At 41.4% G+C, this 27,595-nt stretch overlaps 1 protein-coding gene across 2 annotated transcripts; it reads left to right on the forward strand.

Annotated features, from left to right (window-relative positions):
* Positions 1 to 27,549, forward strand: LOC129186779 (mitogen-activated protein kinase kinase kinase 12-like). Of its 2 annotated transcripts, none has more exons than XM_054785385.1 (14): positions 1 to 329; positions 2,272 to 2,806; positions 9,052 to 9,235; positions 10,669 to 10,860; positions 10,935 to 11,093; positions 13,734 to 13,892; positions 13,999 to 14,107; positions 16,702 to 16,811; positions 18,374 to 18,490; positions 18,590 to 18,727; positions 19,402 to 20,116; positions 20,192 to 20,259; positions 22,118 to 22,418; positions 24,721 to 27,549. In XM_054785385.1, the coding sequence occupies exons 2-14, from the start codon at positions 2,296 to 2,298 to the stop codon at positions 24,805 to 24,807; spliced, it is 2,850 nt and encodes a 949-aa protein (XP_054641360.1). In that variant the 5' UTR covers positions 1 to 329; positions 2,272 to 2,295; the 3' UTR covers positions 24,808 to 27,549. The 2 variants fall into 2 exon arrangements, with proteins under 2 accessions (XP_054641360.1, XP_054641361.1); XM_054785386.1 differs by having other exon boundaries at positions 22,121 to 22,418.
* The last annotated feature ends 46 nt before the right edge of the window (positions 27,550 to 27,595 follow it).

The raw sequence follows: 27,595 nt of genomic DNA on the forward strand, positions 1-27,595 counted from the left end.
CTCCTCCTGCACTCTGCTCGGTGCTGTTTACTTACTATCTGTGTGGCCGTATATAATCCCGAGTGTGTGCGCGAGCCTCCTCAGAGGATGGAGAATGGAAAAGGAGACGTAGGAAGCGAGCATTTTTCAAGAACCTAGTTTTAACCGGAATAAAACTGAGGAGTTTTTGGGAGCGACGTCACGGTGGCTGGTCGAATGCTGGGGAGGATGATGGCACTAGCATGATTTTGACAACCACGATATAAGCACTATTTTTCAACACTATTACTACTATTATCTGGCAACTAAAAGACCACTTGGCTCTCCAGTGATGGACTCTCAACAGTGAGGTAGGAGACATTTTTGTTTTCTTGTGAAGAGGAAAGCGGCGATATAGTGGTAGCTTATACAATAACAGCACTATTAGACTATTAGACGCAGCAATGGTGTGTTTGGGTGTAGCTACAGCTGTCAGTGATGCTCTCGCTCTCTCTCGCTCTCCCTCTCTCACACACACACACACACACACACATACACGTATATATATATGGAGGACCCCCTGCAGCAATAAAACTGCAAGAGCCATTAAGCAAGCACTGTGAAGTATGTGTAGCGCCAGATGTGTCTCACCTATATGCTGGCTTGAAAGAAAATGGTGGATCATTTATTATGATTTATGTGTGTGTGTGTGTGTGTGTGCCAGTACGTGCACAAGATTGATGTATAGACATAGACACTTGGATGCCATGGCAACAGCATCAGACGTGAGATGCACATGCATATATGACCAACATTCCTCCTTAAATTGGTTAACTGGATATCTTCTGTTAGACTTACATGCCAATCACTACTACTCTGTACCTACAGTATGAGTCATATGTCTGGTTATACATGCTGTACTTGTATAGCGTATACTAATACACAACAACAGCATATATTAATGAGATCTGTCAATAATTCTACCTTTACAATGAGTTATTGGATGTTAATATGTCACATATTGAGTGGGCACTGCAGTTGTATGCTTTCTGTAGTACAGATTGTTTTGACTTGATAAAAATGTGACATTAGTGTGCATTTTAGTCATATTGTACATTGGCTCTTTTGGAAATAATGCCATTGTTTATGATATACAAGCAGGGGAGCCAAAGGTGATACGATTTTAACAGCAAACTTACTTCAAAATCAAAAGCCAAGGTTCCAAGCAGAAATTCAAAAACAGTAGATCCTCGCTTTTCATGGGCGTTAAGTCCGGGACCACACGTGAATGGCAAAAAATCGGGAGTAATTAATATAGACATAAAAATGTCTGCTTTTGGCACACGGCTCGCTCCCGCTCCACCAAAGCCTCCTGCTAGCAAAGTTGACATTCCCCTCCGATTTCGGATTAACATTTGCAACGCAAGTAACTGAATTATTCAATTAGATTCAGCTCCGTAAACTTCCCCTGCCTATTCAAATATGCCTAACACATTTAATAGTATGAAGTATAAAATGTACACTAAAGAATGATTATAGAAGATGATGAACAGATGGGATCAGAGTCACAGTGTATGCTGCATTCAAGGACCGCCAAACAAAGTGCAAAATCTCAACGCTTGATGGAAAAACATTGTCAGTGAAGAAAAAAGACAGTAACGTTTAAAAATTGTGGGGTTGTTTTTAACAGCGGTACATGTATGCTGTACATTGTACCTGTATTATCACGTATTTATAAATTATTACCAACTTGTGGTGAATGAGATGCGTTTTTTGCAGACAGAAAGGGCCTATTTTAGAAGAAAAAAAGAAAAAGAACGTTATAAAGGGGCGTTAACAGCACAAAAAAAGTGTCAGAACATAGTGAGTTCACAAGAATCCCAACTGCATGCAGTGCAAATTTCCTGGCAACATTGACAAGATTGTTGCTCAAGAAAGTGTCTTTTTGATTTTCAGGCTTTTGCAGGTCACATAAAACCATGTAGCGGGCCAGGCCAGGCTCCTAGGCCTTGAGTTTGACACCAGTGATATACAGTAATGTTGAGTTGACACTCAACATTACTGACACTTCTAAGAAGATGGTTGGTACAAATAAATATAAGTAATATACATAAATAAATACATAAGACAAATAAATAGAGAAATGCTATATCAAGATAAAATATTATATATAAATATAATATCAAAAAGATACATGTCTACAAATGTGACTTATAATGGAACTACAGCCATTAGTGTCAAGAGCTGTACGGCAACTATATGACCTTGAATGTATTTCTAACACATCCCCCCTCATCTGTCTCTTTCGTCAAGGCTGCCTCTTCTCCAAAGTCCCTCATGGCCCTCGTTCACGAACCTCGCGCCCCTTCCCCATCTCTCTCTGGCTTCAACACCCCTCTCTCCGACCCCCCGTCATTCCGCCGGCTCGATGCCGAAACACCTTGCACACCTGAAATGGACCTGACGCCGACCCAGTGTGTTCTTCGGAACGTCCTCTCCATAGACACGGGGGGCACAGTGGAACCTGGTGGTGGCGGTGACGGAGGAGGAGGAAGGGACGGACAGACGCCGGGGCATAACCAGACGCCAGGCGAAGAACAACAGGAGCACTTTGCCAACAGTGTCCTCAAGCTGCACGACCATGACGGCAGTCCCACGAGGACAGAGGGAGAGGGGACGGGGACGGACGCCGGCAGTGCTGTCCGGAGCGATGCGGACAACGCCAGACTGCAGTGCCAGTCTACTGGAGGGGGAGGAGGCTTTCTGGAAGGCTTGTTTGGCTGTCTGCGACCTGTCTGGACTATGATCGGGAAAGCATACTCCACGGAGCACAAGCATGACTTGGACGGTACGTCTACTATGGTGTCTTTCTTCCCATCCGGCATATCATGAATTACTCTCAATTAAAGCCACATTTTAACCCTTAAAGGTCCTGAAAATTCACTCACACATTTGAGCCTCAGGACAAAAAATGCCAGCTTCCCAAAAACAGGTGTAAAAACTACTCTACCACTTTAAAATACTTTAAAAAGGAATACACATATCAGTTATTATCTCTAGTTTTTGTATTTTTAGCATGACTTTAAATGCCAGTACGTGTACATAACTGTACCTCCAGTATTTGCAGTATTTGCTTATTATTACTATTATGATTACCGTTATGATTATTAGGCCTTGAGATGGGTCAATGATTGGCAGCAATAATGATTTTTTGACGGTGTAAGATTTTAAACAATACCTTCACACTCAGGATCCTTCCCAAAAACTGTTCCACTTTCGGCTTTTCCCTGTCACATGAAAGATTTTGGCTTAGTTTTTACACCGTGATGCAACCATAGAGCCCTCTGCCATGGAAGTTAGAATATGTACCATTACACCACCAGGGATCTATAAAAAACAAAATATAAATTAAAAATTATAATAATTCTTTTCTACGTTTAAAACTACTTGTGCCTGCAAAATACATATAAAAAAATAATTCAATTTTTTTTTTTAACCCTGAAGGCTTGTATGTTTACATAAAGTTTTTCCATGTACACCATTCCAAACATCAATAGCGACACACACCTGTCATTTCAGTAGCAAGGCACCTTTGCAGAAGGTTGTGAAATTTTGCTGCATGCTTTGAATAGGAAAAAGTAGTAGTAAATATAAAAATAATTTGAAATCCATTAGTCCATCCATGCATCCATTGATTTTCTATGCCGCTTATCCTCATGAGGGTCGCGGGTGTATGCTGGAGCCTATCCCAGCTGACTTTGGGCGATTGAATGGTCGCCACTCAATCACAGGGCGCCAGTATACCAAATTGAAGTTTAAATATAGAAGATTGCCTTTTAAGATTGTGCAGCATTGCCATTTTGGGCAAATTTATGGAACAAATGTTCTAAAAAGAAATATTCTATTGTAAAATTCACCTCTACTCTTCAATACAGCCAAAACAGCAATAAATAACAATAAATAACTGAATGGCACAAATTGTTCCCAGGATGTCTTAAGCGTTAATTCAGCTAATGAAATGATAATACCCCCAGTCGAATTTCATTAAACAGTAGGTAGTCGAGTGACTTCTAAAAAGGCCATGCTGTAAACAAACACTTTTCCTTGAGGTGAATTAGACCCGGTCAGACAAGGGAGAGCTCTATCAAAGCTGCAAAGGGCTTATTTTCCCCCTGATAGTTACCACCCCCCAGCCCATGTGTCCGCCTGCTTGCCACCCGCCCCACCTCCCTCCATCCCACTGCAACCCTCTAATGAAGCCGGCCCCCCTCTGACGCTGTGTTGTTTATGTCTGCAGCCACTACAATAGCGCAGAGCTCCCGCGGGACTCCTCCTGCCAAAGCTGCCTCATGCATAATGCATGGCCACGCTCTGACCCTCTCTGCCTCTCATCTCTATTAACCTGACACACGTGCACGCATGCGCTCGCACGCACACGCCACAAATAGAAACGTTTAATAACCAAGCCAATAAAGTGGCAGAGGACGGCAAACTGGAAGAGGAATAAACACAACGTGACAACATCACTCACTCATGCGGGTGGCAGATTTATATCTGCCCTTGTCTTTATGGTGGCCTGATATTTTACGACTCCTTTTATATTTGATTTTCACCACCATCACCCCCTCCTATTCCTCCTTCATTGTCTCCTTTCCTCTCCTTGTTATACGGAGCTGTTATCACGGCTGATCCATCTGCACCCTATGGCCTCACAAAAAATATGACAATCTGACAAGGTCAAACTATCCTCATTTGGATCAGCACTATAGGGATGGCCATTTGGCATTAATTTCTTGATTTCCTATGAGATATTGTTTTTGAAAATATTTTTCATGAGATGGAAGAATCTTTTGGTCAGTTTTTGCAGTCAGTTCATGTCATTTCCCATATTGCCGTAGTCCCCATAAATCTCTTGAATAATTATATATTGGATCCCAGCACATTTGCAACTCAGCATTCGTGACCCCACAAATTTCCCTACTTTTTGGTAAAAAAACCCATTTTGGTTTGTTTTTCTACAAGAATAGGTCTTTTTTCTTTTTTGTGTGTGCAGAAAACACGTCTCTTTCATCCTAAATTGGTAATAATTTATAAATACATTGGTGCCTTGGTTAACGTTGTTAATCTGTTCCAGAAGGTCCGACTCAAACCGACTCAAACAGACTCTAACCAAAGCAAATTTTCCAATTGAAAATAATGTAAATCCAATTAATCCTTTACAGACACCCCAAAACCCTAACATGAAACACTTTTATGGACAATAATTATAGTTTAACATGCAGAAAATGATGCAAAAAATGCAAAATTACATTACATTACAATTACAAATGACAAATGAATGGACAACAGAATATTTAACATCACTTTTACTTAGTTTTGTAAAGAGGGAGTGAGAGGAGGGAGATTATGCTTGAAGGACAAAAAATCTATGCAGAGAGGTCTGTTAATAACTAAGAATGAACTTTTGTTGGAAAAAAACCCCCATAAAACCATCAATTAACAGAATAACACAACATAAACACATTATTTTGCTGCAACCACAATTTGCAAAAATGTGAAAACTATATCAAACTAAATATCAACATTCTAGAACTAATAAAACATTTAACTTGCCGTTTAATATAGAAAATGTAAAAATAAACAGCATATGTGATTTGTAGTGTTTTCCCTGGATTTACAGTTTTGGGGTGATGGATGGGGTATTCTACACACACATGCATGCAAGTGCACAGGCTCACTGTAGCCAACAGTGCAATTGCTCCTCTACATTTACATTTGCCATGCATAGTGTGTGTGTGTGTGTGTGTGTGTGTGTGTGTGTGCGTGTGTGTGCATGTGCGCGTGGGACTAGGCTGACAAAACACAAACATGCATACATATAGCGTCGCCAACTGTATTGCAATCGCTCAAAAATCTATTGTATAATTTATTGCATTCTATTGATTGAGTAAATATTCCCTTTATTTAATTGGAAAGTTTCAAACCAACAGTTTCCAATTTTCAATGAACACTATCAATATTTACATTTATCCATCCATCCATTTTCTATACCGCTTCATCCTCATTAGGGTCGCGGGGGTATGCTGGAGCCTATCCCAGCTGACTTCGGGCGACAGGCGGAGTACACCCTGGACTGGTCGCCAGCCAATCGCAGTATTTACATTTATTATTATTATTATTATTATTATTATTATTATTTAAAGACAATTTTTAATAGTAATGGCTTAGTTTATTTTGCACATGGTTAAAAAAGTTACACTACATTGAAGTACTTCACATGTTTACACATGTTTACACATGCAGTTCAATGTGTGGGGAAACCCCTTAATGGGATGAGAGAATCACTCTCGGTGCTGGACTCCTGTTTCCATGACAGTGTTGTATTGTATTAGGATGTAGTTCAACTTCCCGCAGCTGACATCATGGAATTTTTCCCGAGAATGAATCAACAGTGCCTCTGCTGGTCGTCTCAATTACTTCCAGACACGATTAATCAACAATCAATTCCACACAATCAACCAAATTCTTAAGCATCAATTCACTGATGAATCAAGTAACCCTCTTCCATTTAAATGAGAAATTAAGAAAAATGTAGTGGGGGTAGGGAATATGATTGCTGGAACTGCGTCTCAAACAGCCTTGGCAGAGGTATTAGCAGTAAATGGGAGGGAGGCAGAGTGGCCACAGTGCGACAAAGACCAGTTCTTGAGCGAATGGAAGGTCTTTTATTGATTCTAAAAGACCACTGGTGCGGCTTCCATTTTTTTCATTTACCAAACAAAGCAGACCAGTGGAGATCTATCACAAAAACTGTGAAGGGCTCATTAGCCATGGAAAGCATTAATCATTCATACCATCCCTATTAATATGACAAATGCGTCTGAATCTTGCTGGCCTGCTATACTTTATATTTTCCTCCACATTAACAGCCTGTCTTTTGCCAACCCCTTAAGGGAATCCCCTCGCTGCCCCTTTATAGATCCACATTAGCCTCTCAAATCCTATCGTCCACTCCCCCACCTCCCTGTGCTGCACCCTAGTTTCACGTCAGCCCCACAAAGGTACTAAGCAGGATTTGGGAGGCTGATGGAGAATTACACACAGGAGATTAAGAGCTCCAGCACTCACTGGGAACATGAGTTTAGTTTGAGTTAGGAGGGTACAAGATAGCGCCTTCAATTCTGTGCTTGCTTACTGTAATTTAGTGACGTGTTACAAAAGGTTTGTTTATTGCTGTTTTGAATATTTTTTCATGTGTATTTACGATACACAAATCAAAACGTGACATGTGACTGGAAACAGAAACACATTCCCTTATTTGTTTAGTACAGTTAAAGCAACAGTATGTAATATCGTGTCATATTATTTCTAGTTTTGGGCAAGTTACTTTAAAAGTACTACTTTCTAGTTACTTCTAGTTACTTTCTTCATAAATGTAATTACCTTAGTTACCAGGGAAAGTAATTATTGTGTTACTTTTTTGTAGAGCTGCGGTTAGAGCTACAGTTAATGAATCAACGATTAATCACTTATCCAATTAATTGTCAACTAGTTTGGTATTTGAGTCATTGTTTTTCGATTTAAAAATGCAAATAACCTTTGATTTCAGCCTCTCAAATGTGAACATTTTTAAAATTTCCTTTGTCATCCATGAAAGCAGACCTATTATCTTTGTGTTTTAGGCAAAACAAGATATTCACACACATCAGCTTTGACTTGGGAAAACTGTGATCAACATTTTTGCTTCTTTTCTGATATGTTGCAGACCAAACCACTAACTGGTGTTTGATTTGTATTGATTTTTGTCCAAACTTTTTTCACCGAGGGCTGCATACTGAAAAATCAAAGAATGTGGAGGCCATTTTTTACATTTTTTAAATTAACCCTTGCCAATATGCAGAGATGTTTTTTCTATTTAAAGAAAAAAAACAGCCTGCATCTCAACTTCGTGTTATTGGTGACAAAGCGTATTATTAGTATGAACTTTTTCTTCTTACAGTACACTTTTTTGCGGTTTGTTTTTATTTTTACAAATATTTCAATTGCCTTCTTGTACATTTTTTCTCATATTTCTGACTATATTCTCATAATATTTCAACTTTATTGTTATAATATTATAACTTTTACCCAATCTAATTTCCTAAAATTGCAACTATACTCTTTGTTTAGTTTGTTTCCTTTTAATTGTTCAACTTTATGCTATGTTATGTATGATTGGTATGACTTCACCGTCTTTATATTGCTTTTTGCTCTTTATTCCTGTATTCCTGTTAGTTTTCTTGTTTAATTTGTATTTTTTCATGCCAAGGTTCAATGAAAAAACAGCCGCGGGCCGTAAAATGGCACCTGGGCCGCCCTTTAGAAACCTCTGTTCAAGGGCCGAACCGATAACTCGGTTAATCGAAACAACAACCTTCAGATTAATCGACTAATCGATTAATCAAAATCATCGTTAGTTCCTGCCATACCTTTTTGAAAAAACGTCAAATTTGTCAAAGAATTGGAATTTAGCTTTGTAGTGGCGTGTGTCGTTGAGAGATGTTTAATGAGATTAACGCAGAGAGCTGAGCTTGTGAAATTGAATTCTCTACCAAAACACTAGGGCTAGTGAGAGTAGCACAGAGTGTTAGCAATCACAATTTTTGTTGACAAGCTATTTAGCTTCCTTTGTCGTAGTGGTGAGCAGTGGCGACTGAAGCAACATCCACATTGTTGCTATATAGATATCAGTGCATTAAATAACACGCCACATTTCCCAATGTGTAAAATAGTAATTTATTATATCACCCATTACTGGAAAACAATAGCAGTGTTCGTAAGCGCAGTCCTTTTCTTATAATAACAGCTTCCCTCAATTATGGTGTACTCATTGATAGTCCACTTGATTGTTAGAATTGCCACAGAACCCCCCCAAGATCACCTACTTTAGCAGTCTATAATATCAATGGATAGGCCAGGACACCTCTCCATGTAGTGTTAGCACTAGCATGCTAATGTTACCGATCGGAGCTGTGTGCATTGCTGATACTTATTTATCAGACAATGTATTTTAAGACTTGAAGTGACAATGAATTTGATTCTTCCTATTTTCAGAAGCATGGGAAGTCCCCTTTGAGGAGATATCGGACCTGCAGTGGGTCGGCAGCGGGGCTCAGGGCGCCGTCTTTCTGGGCAAATTGCACGGACAGGAAGTGGCCGTGAAGAAAGTGCGAAACATAAAAGAGACAGACATCAAGCACCTCCGCAAGCTCAAACACCCCAACATCATCACGTTCAAGTAAGTGCAAAAGTCAGCCACTTGCACTTCAATATGTTCTCTGCTTGACACTTGCAATGGGGATTCATGAAAATAATAACATGCTATACAAACATATATATTAATATAATATGAATGTTTTTCTATGCTCTATGTTTAGTCATATTCAATTTATGTTCATTTACTGTACATTTGGCTTCATACATTTATTTTATTATGAGCTACCCTGCAGTTTTACAAATTTGTAGGTTTCCGTGTTCAGTTTTGTAAATTTCTACATTTGCAATTTTCAGTGAAAAATGTATCTCCAAAATGGGTTTGGATTTTTTTTATTGGAACAAAAATACATTTTCTTCACGTTTCATACTAAAAGAAAAAACATACAGGCGATTTGGACATACATGACAACTGGACATAGACAATATACAAGTACAATGGATTGCCATTGCCATTTTTATCAAAACAGAAATTTTTTTTTTATTTGTGGAAATAAACTGCCATTTTGTGCTTATAATCTGCATAATTACACCGCTTATTGGTAGAAAACCCATCTCATTTAATAAAGGTGGAGTTGCACAGGAAGTTGTCAGAGGCAAACTGAACTTGCTTGAGGAGGTGTTCTTTATATGCAACAGGAGCTTATCCACTCAAATGCCTCACTCACTCACGGTGTAACCAAAAATAACACACCAAGTAAGACATGTGGAGCACACAGTGTAACTGTACCACATGGACTATGCAGGTGTCAAAATAGATGATTGCACACCAATATGCATGCAAAACAAATACCATTTTATACTAATGTATAACCCACAAGGCATGCTGGGAAACCCACACACTTGCCTAGCAAATTAGTGTAAAACAGTTTTGTTTTGCATGTATATTAGTGAGTAAGTGTTTATATCAATACCCTCATAGTCTGTGTGGTGTAGTTACATTTTGTGTCCCATGTGTGTTACTTGTGTTATTTTTGGTTGCACCATGAGTGAGTAAGTGAGGAGTTTGGTTTGATTACATCCTGTTGGTTTGTGTTAGTGTCAAAATAGACATTTTTATGGGCCTCTCAATTACTTGCGGTCTTCTGCCATTTGCGGGTGGTCCCGGAACAAAAAGCTGGGATCTATTCTATTATTTTATTACCTTTTTTTCTTATTGGGTTTTATGTTCTATTTTATATCATTATAATAAATATAAAGCATTATAATTATTATGTTCAAGAAAGTTAGAAGTTGCATCACAAGAAACAACAAACATGGTCTATAAAGTTGGATTGAATCAGAACATTTTTGGAATAATCCACCCGAATCCTCTTTGAAAGCATCCATCTCTGTCTGCTATCAATATTATGCACATTCTGCTGATGCTCCAGTTTAAAAGAATTCAGATAGCCCACATCTTTGAATAATAAAATAATAAAAAAGTGTGCGTTAACTGTCGAACCTAACTTTCCACAGAGGTATCTGCACCCAGGCGCCATGCTACTGCATCATCATGGAGTACTGTGCCCAGGGCCAGCTCTACGAGGTGCTGAGAGCAGGCAGGAAAATCACCCCCTCGCTCCTTATGGACTGGGCCATGGGCGTCGCTGGCGGGATGAATTACCTTCACCTCCACAAGATCATCCACAGAGACCTTAAATCACCAAAGTGAGCGACTGGCATGTGATGTCACCGCGCCAACGTTAGACTGTCCTATAAAACATGCCGCTGCTTTCTTTCAGTATTCTTATCACCTACGATGATGCGGTGAAGATCTCAGATTTTGGCACGTCCAAGGAACTGAGCGACAAGAGCACCAAGATGTCCTTTGCCGGTACGGTGGCCTGGATGGCCCCTGAGGTGATACGGAATGAGCCGGTCTCAGAGAAGGTGGACATTTGGTAGGTAACCTTTTGCATTTTACGTATGTGATTTATCTCGCGTGTCAGTGAATCAACATACAATCGTATTGGTTGGAGCCTACTACAGTACAGAGTGCAGGGATCTTATTTCAAGAAAATCTATGACAAGATCTCATTACAAGAAATTCTATAGGCTCCCTGCCTCATATGATGGGGTGCCCTGTGTGTTAAACTCTCTTGCCCTCCCCTCTTCACATCCCCGCATCTCTCCATCACTCTTACTCGCGTCGTAAAAAGGAACGCTGGCTAATTTAATAATTGATTTGCCAGATGCTGCAGTGCTCAGGAGAGGCTGGAATAACCTTCCAATCCTGCGGCTGCTTTGGCCCCCGGCCAGCAGTGCATTAGCAGAGAGATGAAAATAGGATTAAAAAAGCTTCTTCCATGCAGAAGGAGAGCACATCACCTTTGCATACCATGTACTTGGACCTTAATGGATGTAAATCACTTGATATGCATTGTAATTGCCTGTTTCATTCACATGACATTTGTGGTGCCCCCAGTGGGTTGTGGTAAAAATGTTTGGAAGACGTGCTAGTGTGCATGTAATCCAGATATGCTCAAAGTTTGATAATAATTAGACAAATTGTCACAATTAGTTGCTAAGTCCAACCAGCGTGTCTCTGCAAAGATGTTTTGCTTGATGGCGGCCATGTTTTTCAAACAATGTTGCTAGAATTTTACACACGTCCTTGCCAGTCTCCTAAAGGTGTATACATTTTTGGGGGGGCTAAATACTTTAAAGCACATGTGTCAAACTCGTGCCCTGGAGGGCCGAGACGCTGCAGGTTTTCTCTCCAACCAGTTTCTTCAGCAGGTGATTTAATTGATGAGCGCCTTCCCTCAAACTGAAGGTGTTGATCATTAAAATCACCTGCTTTAGTGACTGGCTGGAAAGAAAACCTGCAGTGTCTCGGCCCTCCATGGCACGAGTTTGACACCCCTGCTTTAAAGTTACAGTAGCTTTTTTGTAGAGCGCACTGAGCTGTGTGAGAAACTTCAAGTCCATCCGATTCAAACTCAATCCAGGTCAAACGTTGGGGTTTAATAACAGTGCCACCGTGTGGTGTATTTGTCGGAAAAATAATAGCACAGGCAACACAGTAGGGGTGCATACTTTGACAAATTTTTACCCTTTTCTGTGAAAAAGTGGAAGAATTTGCTTACACCAGTGGGTCTCAATTGTATTGTGTCATGCCCCCCCCAGGGGACAGAATCTACCCCCCAATATATATATATCCATCTATCCATTTTCTATGCCGCTTATCCTCACTAGGGTCGCAGGGGTATGCTGGGGCCTATCCCGGCTGACTTCGGGTACACCCTGGACTGGTCGGCAGCCAATCGCAGGGCACATATTTAGAGTCGCCAATTAACCTAACATGCGTGTTTTTTGGAATGTGGGAGGAAACCAGAGTACCCGGAGAAAACCCATCCTGGAATGCATCCCGGCCATACGATTTTCATTTTAAAATAAACGGAAATTTTCCTGAAAATTACGGAAATTTCAGTCTTTCCAACAGACGCCAGGAAAGAAGGACAAACTGTGGAGAGCTGTCAGGTATGGGCCTGGCTGGTCCACTCAAGAAGATGATCCCAGGGGTCACCATGGCAATGATACTTATATGATCCACCATATTGTCAACAAACCCTGTATGATGTATGAGGGTGAAGTTATTTTATGGACATTATTTACATATTTCTACTTTAATTTTAATACCCAACCATGCTAATAAGACAAGGTGTTTAGTATTCAAAGAGAGAGATAAAGGCTTCTTAGGAATGGAATATTTCCACTCTGTTCTGGATGGGTACTGCAACATGTACCTATGTGTGTATCTACAATAGAGAGATAACACATTCACAAGACCTTTCACTTGGAACACAGACACTCTTAATTAATCTCTCACACACACATAGTTTCATGATGACTCACACTTCTATCTCCTGCCCTCCCTGCCATGATTGGTTGAAAGCAGATCAGACCAATACACCAAACTGATCATTGGGACTGCCTCCACAGCAGGCATATGTGGAAGAGGAACTCAGTTTCACTTTAGAGACCACTTGGACCTCACTAGACCTTGGCTGGGGGGGGGCTGACTGTTCTCTCCAACGCTGGCATTGCAATTGTTTGTATCTACTTCTTTTAATATTAAATTGTAAACCTTACTTGAGAGTCATTTCACAGCTGGTAGAACAAAAGATTCGGGTGGACATGGCCCTGCTAATAGGGCAGGCTCTAACAGGCTACAAATGCAAACGCACCACCTGGATGCTGCAACTGAGTGAGTGATGCTCTTGGAACCTTGGTTGCATTGTTGCCATGGCAACCCCAGGAGGCGCCAACAACATGTTCTCCTAAGATTCCTAACCTTCCCTGGGGCTCATCAGTGACTTGTTGGCATTTCATACTTCCTCATTTGTTACACGAACAGAAGAAAGTAGGCTTTAAAGTGTCCATTATAGATAACAGAGGCAGAAAGGCAGTAGGCATTTCCATGAAGTTTAAAGTGTGACATTTAGGTAATGCGCCTTTCATGTGGTTTCTGCACAGCTTTTTGTGGAAATAAATACCATTGTATGTCTGTGTGTGTGTGTGTGTGTGTGTGTGTGCAGGTCTTTTGGTGTTGTGCTGTGGGAGATGCTGACAGGAGAGGTGCCCTACAAAGACGTGGACTCCTCGGCTATTATCTGGGGAGTGGGCAACAACAGCCTGCAGCTGCCCGTGCCTGACAGCTGTCCTGATAGCTTCAAACTGCTCTTGAGGCAATCCTGGTGAGCAGGCGCCCAAATAATACATGCTTTTTTAGATCATGTAAAAGAAGAGAGGGAAGAAGAAGGAAAGAAAGTGAGAGAAATGCCATGTTCTATTCCAAAACAGGAATTGCAAACCAAGAAACAGACCTTCCTTCAGACAGATTCTCCTGCATCTGGACATCGCTTCAGCAGACATCTTGTCCACCCCACAAGAAACGTACTTCCAGTCCCAGGTATACAATTCTTACAAGAAGTAGCCCTAATTGAGGCCTTTGTAGGGCAAGCAATTGTATTTGTTAACTTTAACTATGGATACCGCACACCTTACCATAAAAAGCAATTGTGACAATGATAATAAGTTACATACAAGTAACAAGTTATTATAATTACATACAATGAAATGTTATTTTCTTATAATAAGTATATATTACAAAAATGTAAAATGCAATCACTACTACTAGTTTTTTCTGTGCTTTTAAATGTTTGTCTATCTATTTTGATGCTCAAACACAAACCAACAGAAGGTCATCTAACAAAGCGCCTCCTTCACTTATAGTGGAACCATAAGTAAGACAAGTAACACATGTGGAATGCACAATGTAACTGGACCACACGGACTATGCGGTTATTGAACTAAACATATACATGCAAAACAATACTATTTTATACTAATTTATAACCCGCAAGGCATGCTGGGTTCCTGTTGGGCAAGCGTGCGTGTGGGCATCCCGGGCCGGCCTTTCGGGTTATAAATTATGGTCGTCCCTCACTCTAAAATTTATTAATTAATAAATGATCACTGTTTTGTGGTTGAATACGGCATATTATTAGTCAAAACATATGCATATATGAGCAAATTGTATGTATTCTTGGCCCAAGTTAAGCATTTTCATATGTACTGTGGTGTAATATCTGTGATGTTATTTGCTCCTTTAAGAGGCTGGGCTTAGGAAGTGACGTGTGTGGCATCAGCTAGCTACTGTAGAGTTGCTGAGTGTTGGCATGGTTAGCAGTGAGGAGAGTTCCAGCGACTGGCGGGAGTTGTGGCTGACAGCAGCTCCTGTGTGAATGTTCACTTTGCCATTGCAGTAGTATTCTACTACACTGGCCACTAGGTGTCAGGAACATTACATTGTTGAGAGAATAGCCACCAATGCTATCGTGTGAGTCTTTGTAATCTCTTATTAATGTCTAAGACGTCTTATTTTCTGTTATTATGTCAACTGTATTGGGTAATACAAGTGTAAAAGTGACTATAGGTGTGATATTTCATGTCTAGAGGGCTCGAATAATGCTAAAAAAGGTATTTAGAAGGTCTTTAACAGGTTTTCTATATGCTCTAACTCCGAAAATATTCCATTAATAAATAAGAATCCTACTTCATGGAAATTCACTTATAATGGTTGGGTCTGGAACCAATTAACCGCAATAAACAAGGGACGACTGGAGTATGGAATATTATTGTGCATGTGTGTAAGCATCTGTTAGGGGTTGGCGTTATTACAGTATTTCACTAAGTCTCTGCTAAACTACTGCTGGTTGCTGATTGGTCGAGCAGATTTGTTGACACATTGTAACGCTTGAAGATACACGGCTAGAAAATACACACATGCTAACATTAGCTTACCATGCTGCTGCAATATTGTACTCCACAGTGTCCACTTTGCTGCAGATGACTCTTCTTCTCCTCCATTGTTTTTGGTTGTTTAGAGTGATGTGTTCAATTCAGTGTGGTTTTGCATCAAGTGCTGTTTTGAAGTGTAAAAGCGACGGCCCGTGCACATGTAACCACAAAAATATGTCTTATGCTAATTACTGTGCATCCCTTTTTACACCAAACCGCAATAATGAGAAGAGTCTCAATTAAAAATGACTTTATTTGGGTTCACAAATGTTCATCCACCAGAAGCATTCATCATTTTCCATCAAAGGCGTGACATTTGTTTCCAGTCTGCTGCAGCTACACTGGGGCCCCCCCTGGCCTCCTGGGAGCCTGCTAATGATGAGCTTCCTTTTCAGCCATAACACACTGCTGCTGTTGTTGTTCATGTTGTTTCTTTGTGTTTGCCACGTTGAAAATTGCTGATTCCCGGCCAACCTCTTGTCATTTCAAGTGTGGCGGGAGGCAGGAGACGGAGGGTGTGTGTCAGGGGATGGAGTCCACGGGAAAACAATTTCAAATAAGCATGCAATACTTCTTCTTTCCTTTTAAAGGTCACGTTGCTAAACCTCCACAGCTCTCTTTCCATTATCCTTTATTTCTCCCTGTACCCCCCACCCACCTCTCAGTCCTCCCCAGTTTCTCTCCTCTCTTTGCCCCATAATGGATTTTTGTCGTGACGCAGGGAAGAAGTATTTGCTGCTGCTGGAGTGTATTGATTTCTTTAATGGTGTGGAGCAGAGAGCGCACAAGAAGGGGCCTGGCCATATTGAAGAGTGCACATAGAGTCCATTAGCTTAATAAGAAGAGCATCACTCATGCACAGAAAGAAACACGCACACATCTATGTGACCGCCTTGCTTTGACAGGTATCAGATGCAACACTTTCTGCACAAATGCATCTGTATTTATGCATGTTCATGGCGTGTCAGCTCCTGTTCACCTCTGCTGCCTGAGTATTGATCAGCATTAATCGGCTAAAAGGCTTTTGTCTCCATGATGCAGAGGATTCCTAATCTTTCTGGAAACCCCAGCTGATTTCAGTGTTATTACAACGCATTTGTATTAACAGTTCATTGTCCTTTGTGGTACATTACAAGAATGGCCTTTGTGACCTGAGTCCTTTAGAGCCGGTCTGATTGCGATTGTTTTTATGTTTGCTTTTAGGCGGAGTGGAGGGACGAGGTCAGGCACCACTTTGAGAAGATCAAGTCCGAGGGCACGTGTCTTCACAGGCTGGATGAGGAGCTCATCAAACGACGCAGGGAGGAACTGAGGTTAGGGCCCCGCACCACTACATCGAGACAACCGCAAGACGTCATAAATAGTCTCTGCATTTGCTAAAGTTTTAATGCTCATTTTTGATTAGGGTTGGAAAGCTTTCCATAAGAATAAATGGGAATTGGAATTAATCAGAGACTTATTGAAATGTGCAGTACATCGCTGATTTTTGTGGGGGTTACCAACTGGGACCACCAGCAAATAGCGAAAAACCGTGTGTAATTGCTATGGCCATAAAGGTTTTTTGCCCCACAGCTTGACCCACCACCTACTCACCCTCCCACCCAAACCCTCCTGCTATCTTAATGTTGATATTCTCCTCCGATTTTGGCTCAACATTTATAATCAAGTGACTGTTGTAATAATTCAATTCAGCTCCCTTCTCTCTTCAACTGCCATTGTTCACCCACGACACAATCCAGGTTTAAGCCCTAAATATGCCTCACGCACTTATTAAACGCATATGAAGTATAAGATGGATAGGTACTCACGATGAATGATTGATAATGTAAGATGATGAACAGATGGAATCATGTAGCCGGGACAGCCAGACAGCACCGCCGAACAAAGTGCCAAATCTCAGCGCTTGACGAAGAAACATTATAAGTGAAGCCATAAACGTGCGGGGACCCACTGTAATTAAAAACTGTATTTTCTAAGCGATAGTTCAGATTTTTTGACACGAAGTTGTATAACATCCCCATCAGCATTGTAGTCCAATAACAGCGATTTACCCCCCACTTGGTCTCCTAAGTCCAGTTCTGGTCAGATTTCTGTGATGAAGAACTTAGTTGCTGGGGACAATTAAGTAAAGACTTTAGTTCTCAAAACAATATGCATTCAAAAGATTCATACATTTGCATCACAAAAATGCCTTCTCAAAAAATCAGACCCCACAAAACGCTTGGCGTTAATATCTGTCTCCCGCCGTATTCCTGCGCACTGTCGCCTGTGCGTTCATGTGTATGTGACGAAGACGCTCACATCTATTTCCGCGATGGAGCACCGCGGCCATCATCTTTATTAACTGATACAGCTTTATAATAGTACAGCAAAAATGACAATTAATGAGGTCTGAAAAAAAATCGACACGCATGTCTTGTTATGACAGAAATGTTGGATAATATGTTAGTTATGTAAAATAAATTCCTAAACACAATAACTGCCATAAAATGTGTCGTACATTTCAAAAATGTTTCATTTTTTTGCTAAATGTCCAATGGACATTTTCCAGAAGGTACTAGAAATTTATTGGAACGTTTTCCCCCTTTGTAACCTCTGACACTATCACACGCAGGCATTATTTGAACAATATGTTTGTCATTGTGATGTGCTTTACTTATTTATGAGGGACACAATTTTAGAAACCCTCTCCTGTCTGCATCTACACCAATGCAAACTGCAACCCCAATAATAAACATATTGAAAGTGTAAAGGTAGAATTGTTGGTGCTGTTTATTCTTACATAGTTTAGTAATCCCAGCAAAGGTGTGTACGTACAGTATACGGTGTATGGTCTAGTATCAGGTCAATATGATTGTGTTTTCTCTGCACCCAGACATGCTCTGGACATCCGGGAGCACTACGAGAGGAAGCTGGAGAGAGCTAACAATCTCTACATGGAGCTCAACGCTATCATGCTGCAACTGGAGATCAAGGAGAAGGAGCTGCTCAAGTAGGAAACCTTTTGTTACGTAACGATATCAACTAAAGAACACTTTGCGTGGAACAACATTTAGTCTACATCGCATCAAGTGAGTGTGTTTAACATCAGGAGAGAGCAGTCGCTGGACAAGAAGTACCCAGGCTGCTTCAAGCACCACAGCTCCAGACAATCAGCCTCCTCCAACTCCATGGAGAAACTCATGAAGAAACGCAACGTGCCTCAGAAGCTGCCCTCACACAGCAAGAGGTGAGTCGACAACGTCATGTAAGTCGGGTTTTGCTGTAAGTGGACACTTGTACCTAAATGAACTCCTAAGTCACTCACACTGTACACAACAGGACATATACAATACAGTCATAAAAAGATGGAACACAAGAACGAAATGAAAGCGTAATGAAAAGAGGAGAACAACTCCTTACTTTTATCTCTGTGGATCTCCTTGTAACAGCACACAGAATCCATGACCCCTCCAGGATTCATTAGCACTCGGTAATCTTAATCCTTAATGATGCAGTTGGGATCAAAAGAGCGGAAAAAGGCAAGACTCCTCTCTTGGAGTTTTTTATGACGTTCATTTTCTCTTCCATGGTGATGGCTTTCCTTTTGTTTGCCGCACTGCCACTTGGGAGACATAATGAAGTGCAAGAAGTTAACTAATAAGTGATGTTATTCTTCCACAGTGTGTCTGTGCAGGCACACACAATATCCTTCCACATCCTTTGAACATGTCTTGTGTTTACAGACCAAAATTACGTTTTCAAATCACTTATGAGAACCACGAAATGTTGGAACACCGAACGTCGTTAACCGAAGACCACCCGTATTCACGTTTGGGTCCAGTTTAAACACAAGACAGAGCAGCAGTAAAGGAAAAAAAAGAGTGAGACTGTTGAGTGAAGTGAGTCCCTTGTCTTCTCCAGGCCAGACTTGCTGAAGTCAGAGGTCATTCTTCCCAAACTGGACTCCTCCATGACCCAGGTCACAATCCCCACTAAGGGCTCCACATCCCCCGGCCGCTCCCGCCGAGGGAAACCTCGCTACAGGAAAGCGGTCAAAGGCAGCAGCGGCGACCTGGCTCAGCTGAAAGCCACTCTCTCTTCTTCATTGGCCATGATCAGTGCCACCTCGTCTGTCCCCAGCAGCAAGCAGCGCCTTGACCCCAGCGCCGCCCTCAGGGGACTGCAGCACGACCTGCTGCTCAAGAAGATGTCCTCCTCCAGCCCTGACCTCATTACCACCACACTGGAGGCTGAGGGCAGGAGGAAGGGGCAGACAAGGCCCGGCTTGGACCGAGCGGGCAGTCAGAGCGCCTCGGCCGGCCTGGAAGAGGGCACGAGGACCACCGGGCCAGAGGCGGGCCCGGATGTGAGCGCGGGGACGGACGAACTGGCGGGAACTCCTCCGCGCAGTGACACGCCCAGCGAAGATGCCGCCTCTATCCCGTTCTCCAGCAGCCCCGACTCTCCGTGTGGCAGGGGGGCGGCTGCAGGGAGGGCCTCGGTGACGACGGGAAGCCCTCGCGTTCCTCAGGATGGCGAGGAGAAGGAGGAGGGGATGGTGATTACACGTTCGCCTAGGAGTCAGCGCCTCACGCCTTCGGCGCTGTTGTACAGGGCGGCGGTCACTCGTAGCCAGGTAAGACCGACCCTGGAGATATTCCCAGTAAGTTCTTCAATTGGCTGTTTCTATACTGATGTCGCTCCCCCTCAGAGACGTGGAGTGTCGTCAGAGGAAGAGGAGGGAGAGGTGGACAGTGAGGTGGAGCTGCCCAGAAGATGGTGAGTGTTCAAGGTGTCATAAATGGTTCACACAACAGGAAGCCATGCCATCGTAGGAAGACATTTTAAAGTAAAACATCACAGTATTAAAATTAACATTATAAAACTAAAATTTTCTTATGCATTTTAATCCATCGATCCATTTTCTACAACACTGCGGGTGGCCAGTGCCAGCTGTCCTTACGATATTTTCCGGGTCAGACACCAAAAGTGAATTATTACTGGATAACGCGGTCATTGAGATGTCTGGAAGTAAACTTCCCTCCTTTAATCAAATAGTCAGCTAGCCAATTCTGCAGAGCAAACCCTTTTGACAAAAGAGATGGTGAAAATACATAGATAGATACAGAGTATGGTGCAAAACCATGCAGCACCAGAAGTCGCATTCACGATAACAAGTATTTTATTTATTAATGGATAGCTTCAGTATACCAATGTTAATAAAAAATAATACATTCAGAGACTTACTATATCATGAACTTGTTGGTCTTGCTTAAAAATTCATGCTTTTAGTTGGATTCAATGTTAAAAAAATATGATATGGCTCTCACGGAAATACACTTTAAAATATGTGGCTTTCATGGCTCGCTTGGCCAAAAAGGTTCTCGACTCCTGCCTCAGTCAAACATTATTTATATGACAGGAGCTCTCTGCTCTTAAGGGCCTACTGCAAAAACATGAGTCATAGATCATTTATATGACAAGAGCATACTGTGGTTTTTAAGGGCCTACTGCAAAAATATTTGTCAAAGATCCTCTAAATGTGGCAGGAGCCTTCTGCTGTTTTTAAGGACCTATTGCAAGAAAGATCAGTCAAATAGACAACCAAATTATCGGTAAAGTATTAGCCCACCTTCCATATACACGGCTAGATGGACTGAGTTGTGATATCATGTGCTATGTGCTCCACAATCAATATCGTGGTGACTTACTGGATGGACAGTTATCCGTCTGATCCAGCTGGTCTGGGGCGTCTTTTCCACTTTATTTTGGGTAGGCTGAAAAAAGTTTCGATCACTGCAGGGTTTGTGAGCACTAACAATTCTTCGTTCGTTGTGATGCAATCTCTTGGAACAATGTCCTTCTCGCCATACACATGAGGCCTTTCCATCGGTGGTAACACTGTATGCCACTCAGTGCACTCAGAAACACTCACATTTCTTTGGGCATGGCTTGGGAAGCTCCACATTTACACACCAAGTCATGCCGGTGTAATGACTTGCCCCCCGATCACTCTCTTCTTCTTGGGTTTTAGCTCATTCTTTGTATATTGAGGCTAAAAAAAGATAAGGTCCTGCATTCTCATTTGTCTATAAATAGCTGCCGGCAGAAACTGTCACAAAGTCTGCCATGATTAGTAGTAGCAAACAACTTGACACGCTGCTGTTGTTGACGGAAGTAGCGCTCGATGCGAAATCATTGCACCCAGGAAAGAAGTTCCGGTAACTTTAAAAATTTGCAAAATACTGTAAGTATTGCATGTTATCATGAATGTACCTGTTAGTGAATGGTCACAACATGTAAAAATAAAACCATAAAACATTGCTGGAGGTTTTTTAGAGGGCTTGAGAGTCAAAATAGGCGTGTCCAATAACGTGCATGGTTCGCGCCCTCATGCTAACTGTTTTTCTCTCTCTTTAGAACACACAGAAAACGGAAAGCCGTGTGCTCGTGTTTCACATATGGGCTGTAGATGATCGGCAAAATTCTAAAAAAAAAAAAAAGTGCATTTTTCCTAGACCTAGTGCAGAAATGCTCTCATCTCTATGACAGGAGCACTTTTAAGTACCTAAAACAGAAAAAATGCTAGTGACATAGTTTCTACAGTATATGACAGGAGTGCTGTGTTGTTTTAAAGGAGGCCTGTGAGCATGAGCAAATGCCAGTCGCTGTCCACGTTCAGCTCGGAGAACCTGTCCGTGTCGGACGGCGAGGAGGGAAACACCACAGACCACTCGCACAGTGGCACGCCTGACGTGGTGAGCACCAACACCGATGAGCGCCTGGACGACAAGAGTGACGACCTGCTCTCCCAGGGCTCTGAGATTCCCGCCGACCCGTCCGACCCAACCCACATGGGCTCGGACGGTTTGTCCGAGAAGGAAGCTGCCATTCGGCAAGTCAAGACCCAACTGGCCGGGCACGAGCTCAATTATGAGGTAGGCTCATTTTACTATTACCACAGCAGGAATACTACTACTCATTATACCCTCCTAAATGCTGGAAAGACGGACAAATAAAAAGACAAAAACTTACCACTTCCACACGGAATGGGAGGACAACTTTTTTTCACTGGATCATGTCGGACATGCCATGGCTGACGACATGCAGTGTGAGAGTAATGTAAGGTCATGTCTCATCAATGTAACATTACTGATGCCTGACCAGAATACTACATATAACTTGTCCGTCCATAGTCAACCACGAAATAACAATCATTCATTCATTCATCCATTTTCAAACAACCGCGATAGAGCGAGGGAGCGATCTTCAAGCCGCGATGTAGCGTGGGGAGACGGTTCTGTAGGCAAAAAGGTCAGCTGTACTTGCGTGTGGCCTACTCGTCACGTTTGGAACACTATTGATTGATTTGATATCTGAGAGAAGTTCTTTGTGGGAGGTCAAAGGTCGGACGGGTGGGTTCATGTTCCTTGTCGCCATTCGTTTCTTAGCAAGCGCCTTCACACTTCGCACAATTGATTTTACAACTACTGAGCAACACAAGACTAGCTGAGGTCAAAGGTCAGTGTTGCCCAACACTTTCCTGAATTCTCTGTTTTAATAAATAACTGCAATATCAAATAAACACAAAAACACCTGGATTCACTGTGCCTTTAAATGAAGGAATGATCATAAATGATAGTAGTGCAGTGGTCTGATGGTAATACCAGTAGGCATTAGAATACATGAATAACATATGTAACACATGACTTCAATAGCAGATAGCATGTTGTGTACACATATGTACATAAACTGTGCACAGTGTTTGTAATGTATGGCAATAGGCCAACACTGAGTGAAACACTGATGTTGGTTGTTCAAGTGTTGTACAGGTACATGGTATAAACACAGATACAGTGTTCCCTCGTTTATCGCAGGGGATAGGTTCCCAAAGTGGCCCGCAATAAGTGAACTTTATTTGTTTACAATTATCATATCTGTTTTAAGGCTGTAAAACTCCTGACCATAAAGTTTATACACTTGTCTCAGACAGGCATTAACGTTTTCTCACATTTCTCTCTTGTTTAAACACTCTCAAAGTTCACATTTCGTTTGAATTTTAATGATCAACCTACTAAGTTGGACACAAGAAATTATGAAGTGGCTCTCGTGTATTTCATTCCTCTGGCTGTGCCTCTTCGTCCTGGCGCCACTTCCTGCCGCCGTGTTTTTGTATTCTTGTTCAAACATGTTGCTCGTGTTGTCGTATTTTCCTCCTCCTCCTCGTCCTCCACGAACCGAAGATTCATTTCAGGTATTCCGTAATGGCGCCCTGCACCGCAGCTTCTACCTTCCTTCAGCATGTCAAGAAGTCTTAACTTTTTGAGCGATGGTTGGATTCCTCTACCTTTCATTTTGTTTTGTCGGGGAGAAAACGTGCAAACATAAAGAGTTTAGTGTCACTGCAAGCTGTTTGCTAGCGGTCGTGCAACAGGAAACACGGCAGTGCAGCACAAAGTAGATTGAGTGACAATGGTCTACAGCCAATCAGAACACAGAACACAATGGCCGTGTTCCCCCTTAGCCAACAAGGACGCAGATCACAATGTGCGGATTCTTCCTTAGCCAATCAGCACTGTTGTGGCTCTATATTTAGCCGGCCATTGTAGCTGTACTGTGGGTTCCTAATATGCTCATACAGGCACATAAACACATACTGAGACGAGGTGGAGGGATGACATGTTTACTCCAGCTGCACACGTCTTCAACATGAGTATACCACACTCTCTACTGCTAGCAGTAGTAAATACAATAACGAGCACGTACAACAGAGCACAGATACTGTAGATCGCTCTAATACACCTCAAGGATGCAAAATATAATGCGCGTTAAAAAAATTCATTAAAATGTTTGTATCCTTGTTAAAGCATATTCCTCCTCGTCATCCTCCATGAACCGAAGATTCATTTACAGTATTCCAGGCGCCCTACAGCCGCGTAACGTCTGCCTCCATTCAGCATGTATGATCGCTACCAACAGGAAACAGGCAGTCCTGCACAAAGGAAGTTGAGTGACAGTGGTCTACAGCCAATCAGAACACAAGGCGCCCCAAGATGGCCGGCGTAGCAGGGGTCAAATGTCATATTTATATGTTTCATTTCTTTAAACTTCCAGAGAATATTGATCCCAGTTATCCCGCTATCATTGATTGTATCTGCTTGCTATTTGCCCAAAATGATTTTTGTGGGAAAAAATGACTTTACAGTGCGTTTTCTAAATCAGATTTTGGTATTTTTTAAGGCTTTATACGACGACTCGGACTGCGACAGCGCCGAGTTGGACCACTCGGGTATCGCGGAGCCCAGCCAGCCTGCAACTAACTGGTGAAGGAAAAAAAACATGCACTGAAATGTGGACGAGGTCAGTGGATGCCTTGTCAACTACACAAGACGTGAACAATCTTTGTGACCGGACAGAACAACTCATCAGGTTTCCTTCCTCTGTGTGTGTGTGTGTGTGTGTGTGTCATTTTGTGACTGTGTCATGAGATCATTCTGAGATCCGATCAGGGCTTCTTTTTTTTTTTTTTTTTACTTATTATTGATGATTGATTTTAGTGTCATAGCCTCTGAAGAAATGATGCACTTATTATTTATTGTGTTGCAGCAAAGAATGTTTACATTGTTAATGTTTTGCGTGGAAACGCGCGAGATTGTATCATTTCAAGGTGCTGACGTTTCTACATTAAGCTTTTTTTGTTTTTCTTTTTTATTGCGAGTTGAATGTATTGGTGCGGCGGCAGGGAGGGAGCCATGTGAAACAAACAAGAAGCAATATGTCCATTCATGTCCTGTCACTGTTTGCAGCGTCGCGGTGGAAATGTTTTTCATAAGCAACCGGGTGTATATACGTGTTTTTTTTTAATTTATTAAAAAGCATGCTTGTGGAAATACTGTATATGCTATTGGATACTTTATGGTTGAGTTGCAACCCACTGAGGGACAGTTAACACAACCATGATGGCAGATTTGAGCTCGTTGGCATCAGGGCTCGCTCGACGTTCAAGGGAAAAAAAAAACATATATCTCTGTAAGAAAAGCACAATTTTATTCAGTTTATTCAGACACTAAATTGCTCATAAAATGACAAATTTGTATTTTTGTTTATTGCATTATTTTATATATACTACTATTTATTTTGCATTTTATTCCATTAAAATTTAATTGATAGGAAAAATTATACATTATTTTTTATTAGAGCTGTTAATTGATTAAAATATTTAATCGTGATTAATTTTGTCCACAGTTAACTCAATATAACTACAATTAGTCACGGATAGAAAAACGTTTTTTATTTGATGCAAATCTTTGTGGTAAACACGAGCTAAGATATGATTCAAAAACGATATATTTTAAAAACAGAACAATTTGATACAGTGTACAAACGATACCATTCAATTTGATATGATTCAACAATTCCGTTTGTCGATGTAGACGTTACTCTTACAGTATAAGATAAAGAAGCCAGTTGCATAAAAGTGGCATTCCTACAGTATTTTCAAATGTGTGAAAGAGCACCTCATGTAAGGCAGGGGTCCCCAACCACGGGGCTGCGGCAAACTTTAGGTGCAATGATTTAAAAAAAACTCAAAAATGAACAATGAAATCATTTGTAAATAATTACTTTTTTTGTAAAAGGATACAAATTTTGGAAATATGGGCCATTGTTTTATTTTTAAAAAAATAATATATAGTTAGCAATTCCACAATTTGTTCATATTTAATGCTTGTTCCACAGTCCTTGAACGCATCATTTAACTTTGCAACGCATCTTCTCCCACGGTGCACAGATAAGACTACTGTATTGTATTTTTCTGGTTTATCTTCCACCTCATATTTGGTCCGAAATGCTGATGCTCTGTAGGAATGCATAAAGGTAAGATTTGATGACCTTATTGAGTGCTAATGTGCATATTTTTTGGTGCACCTCTCAAAAACAAGTACTGTAGGCTTGTACTGGCGGATGGTGGCTGTCTTCATTTAAAGTGCTTTTAATTTGATGTTTCTCCTGTCATAGTTTTGCACAATACATAATAAATAAGATAAATCAGATTGCTATCGTGTACGTATGTTACGTGTGTGTTGAAAATCTTTCCCGGTCACCAGCTAGCGCGATGCTAACGCTAGCGAGAGCTAATGCTATTTAGATACATTGTCATCTGTACAAGCCCCCAAATAGCTGTCCTCGGCTATGCCTGCCCATAACTAGTAGCTCCTGGACGAAATTTTAGCGGCTCGCATCTAAAAAAAAATCCCACTCGTTCGTTAGGACACTCGTATGCCACGGTACCACTGTATTAATGACAATTTAAAAAAATGCCTGCGTTGCACTAGTAACTTCTCTCTTCTTCCCGGCAACGTACTTCGTGATAATTGGACTCACAGCGACACAAATAACTTTGTCCTTGTTGCGAGGAGCATCTGCCAGGGCTTCTTTCTGCTCAATATTTGTTCCCGCTTCTGGCTTCACATCAGCTGCCACGCCGCTGCGGTTCCTTAAACTACGGTGCGGGCCGAGGGTCAGTCAAGACGTGCGCACGTTAATCGCGCGTCAAATAATGAGTGCCGTTTTAGGAAACTTCCGTTGTTTATTAACGGTATGCTGATCAAAATTGTGCTTTTAAAAATATATATAAATAATGCCCATTTTCTGCATTTGGCCAAATAAGATTGAATTATCACAGGAGATGAAGCTTTATTTATATTATCATTTTACAAGCATATTGCTAGAAGGTGCTGTGGAGGACATCCGTATTCACTTATTTGGTCCTTTCCAGACAATAAGGTGAAAAAGGTGTGATTTTTATGGATGACATTGTCCCTAACTGGAAAAGCATCCACTTGAGGGTTTGGGTCCTATGGACTAAGCTAGAAATGACACCTTGCACTCTCTATGTAATGTTTTATTTCAATGTTTGCAATGAAGAAATGCTTTTCAATTCACTTGAACCACGTTTGACAGCTCCAAGGAGGAAAATGTTGCCAAACAACAAAGCTACTGCCCCCTGGTGACGTAACTGTTCAACTGAAGGCTTTTTTACTGTCTAACTGTACAATAAATATATTTAATAACCACCTAAGTAGATGCTGTTTATTACAGATATCACAAGCTGGAG

The sequence above is a fragment of the Dunckerocampus dactyliophorus genome, chromosome 8 (genome assembly GCF_027744805.1).
Source record: "Dunckerocampus dactyliophorus isolate RoL2022-P2 chromosome 8, RoL_Ddac_1.1, whole genome shotgun sequence".
Taxonomy (NCBI): Eukaryota; Metazoa; Chordata; class Actinopteri; order Syngnathiformes; family Syngnathidae; genus Dunckerocampus; species Dunckerocampus dactyliophorus.

Coding starts and splice junctions, on each gene's coding strand:
- LOC129186779 (XM_054785385.1), top strand. CDS start 2,296: ATGGCCCTCGTTCACGAACCTCGCGCCCCTTCCCCATCTCTCTCTGGC. Junction 18,728..19,401: donor CTGCCCTCACACAGCAAGAG/GTGAGTCGACAA, acceptor TGTCTTCTCCAG/GCCAGACTTGCTGAAGTCAG. Junction 22,419..24,720: donor GGCACGAGCTCAATTATGAG/GTAGGCTCATTT, acceptor GTATTTTTTAAG/GCTTTATACGACGACTCGGA.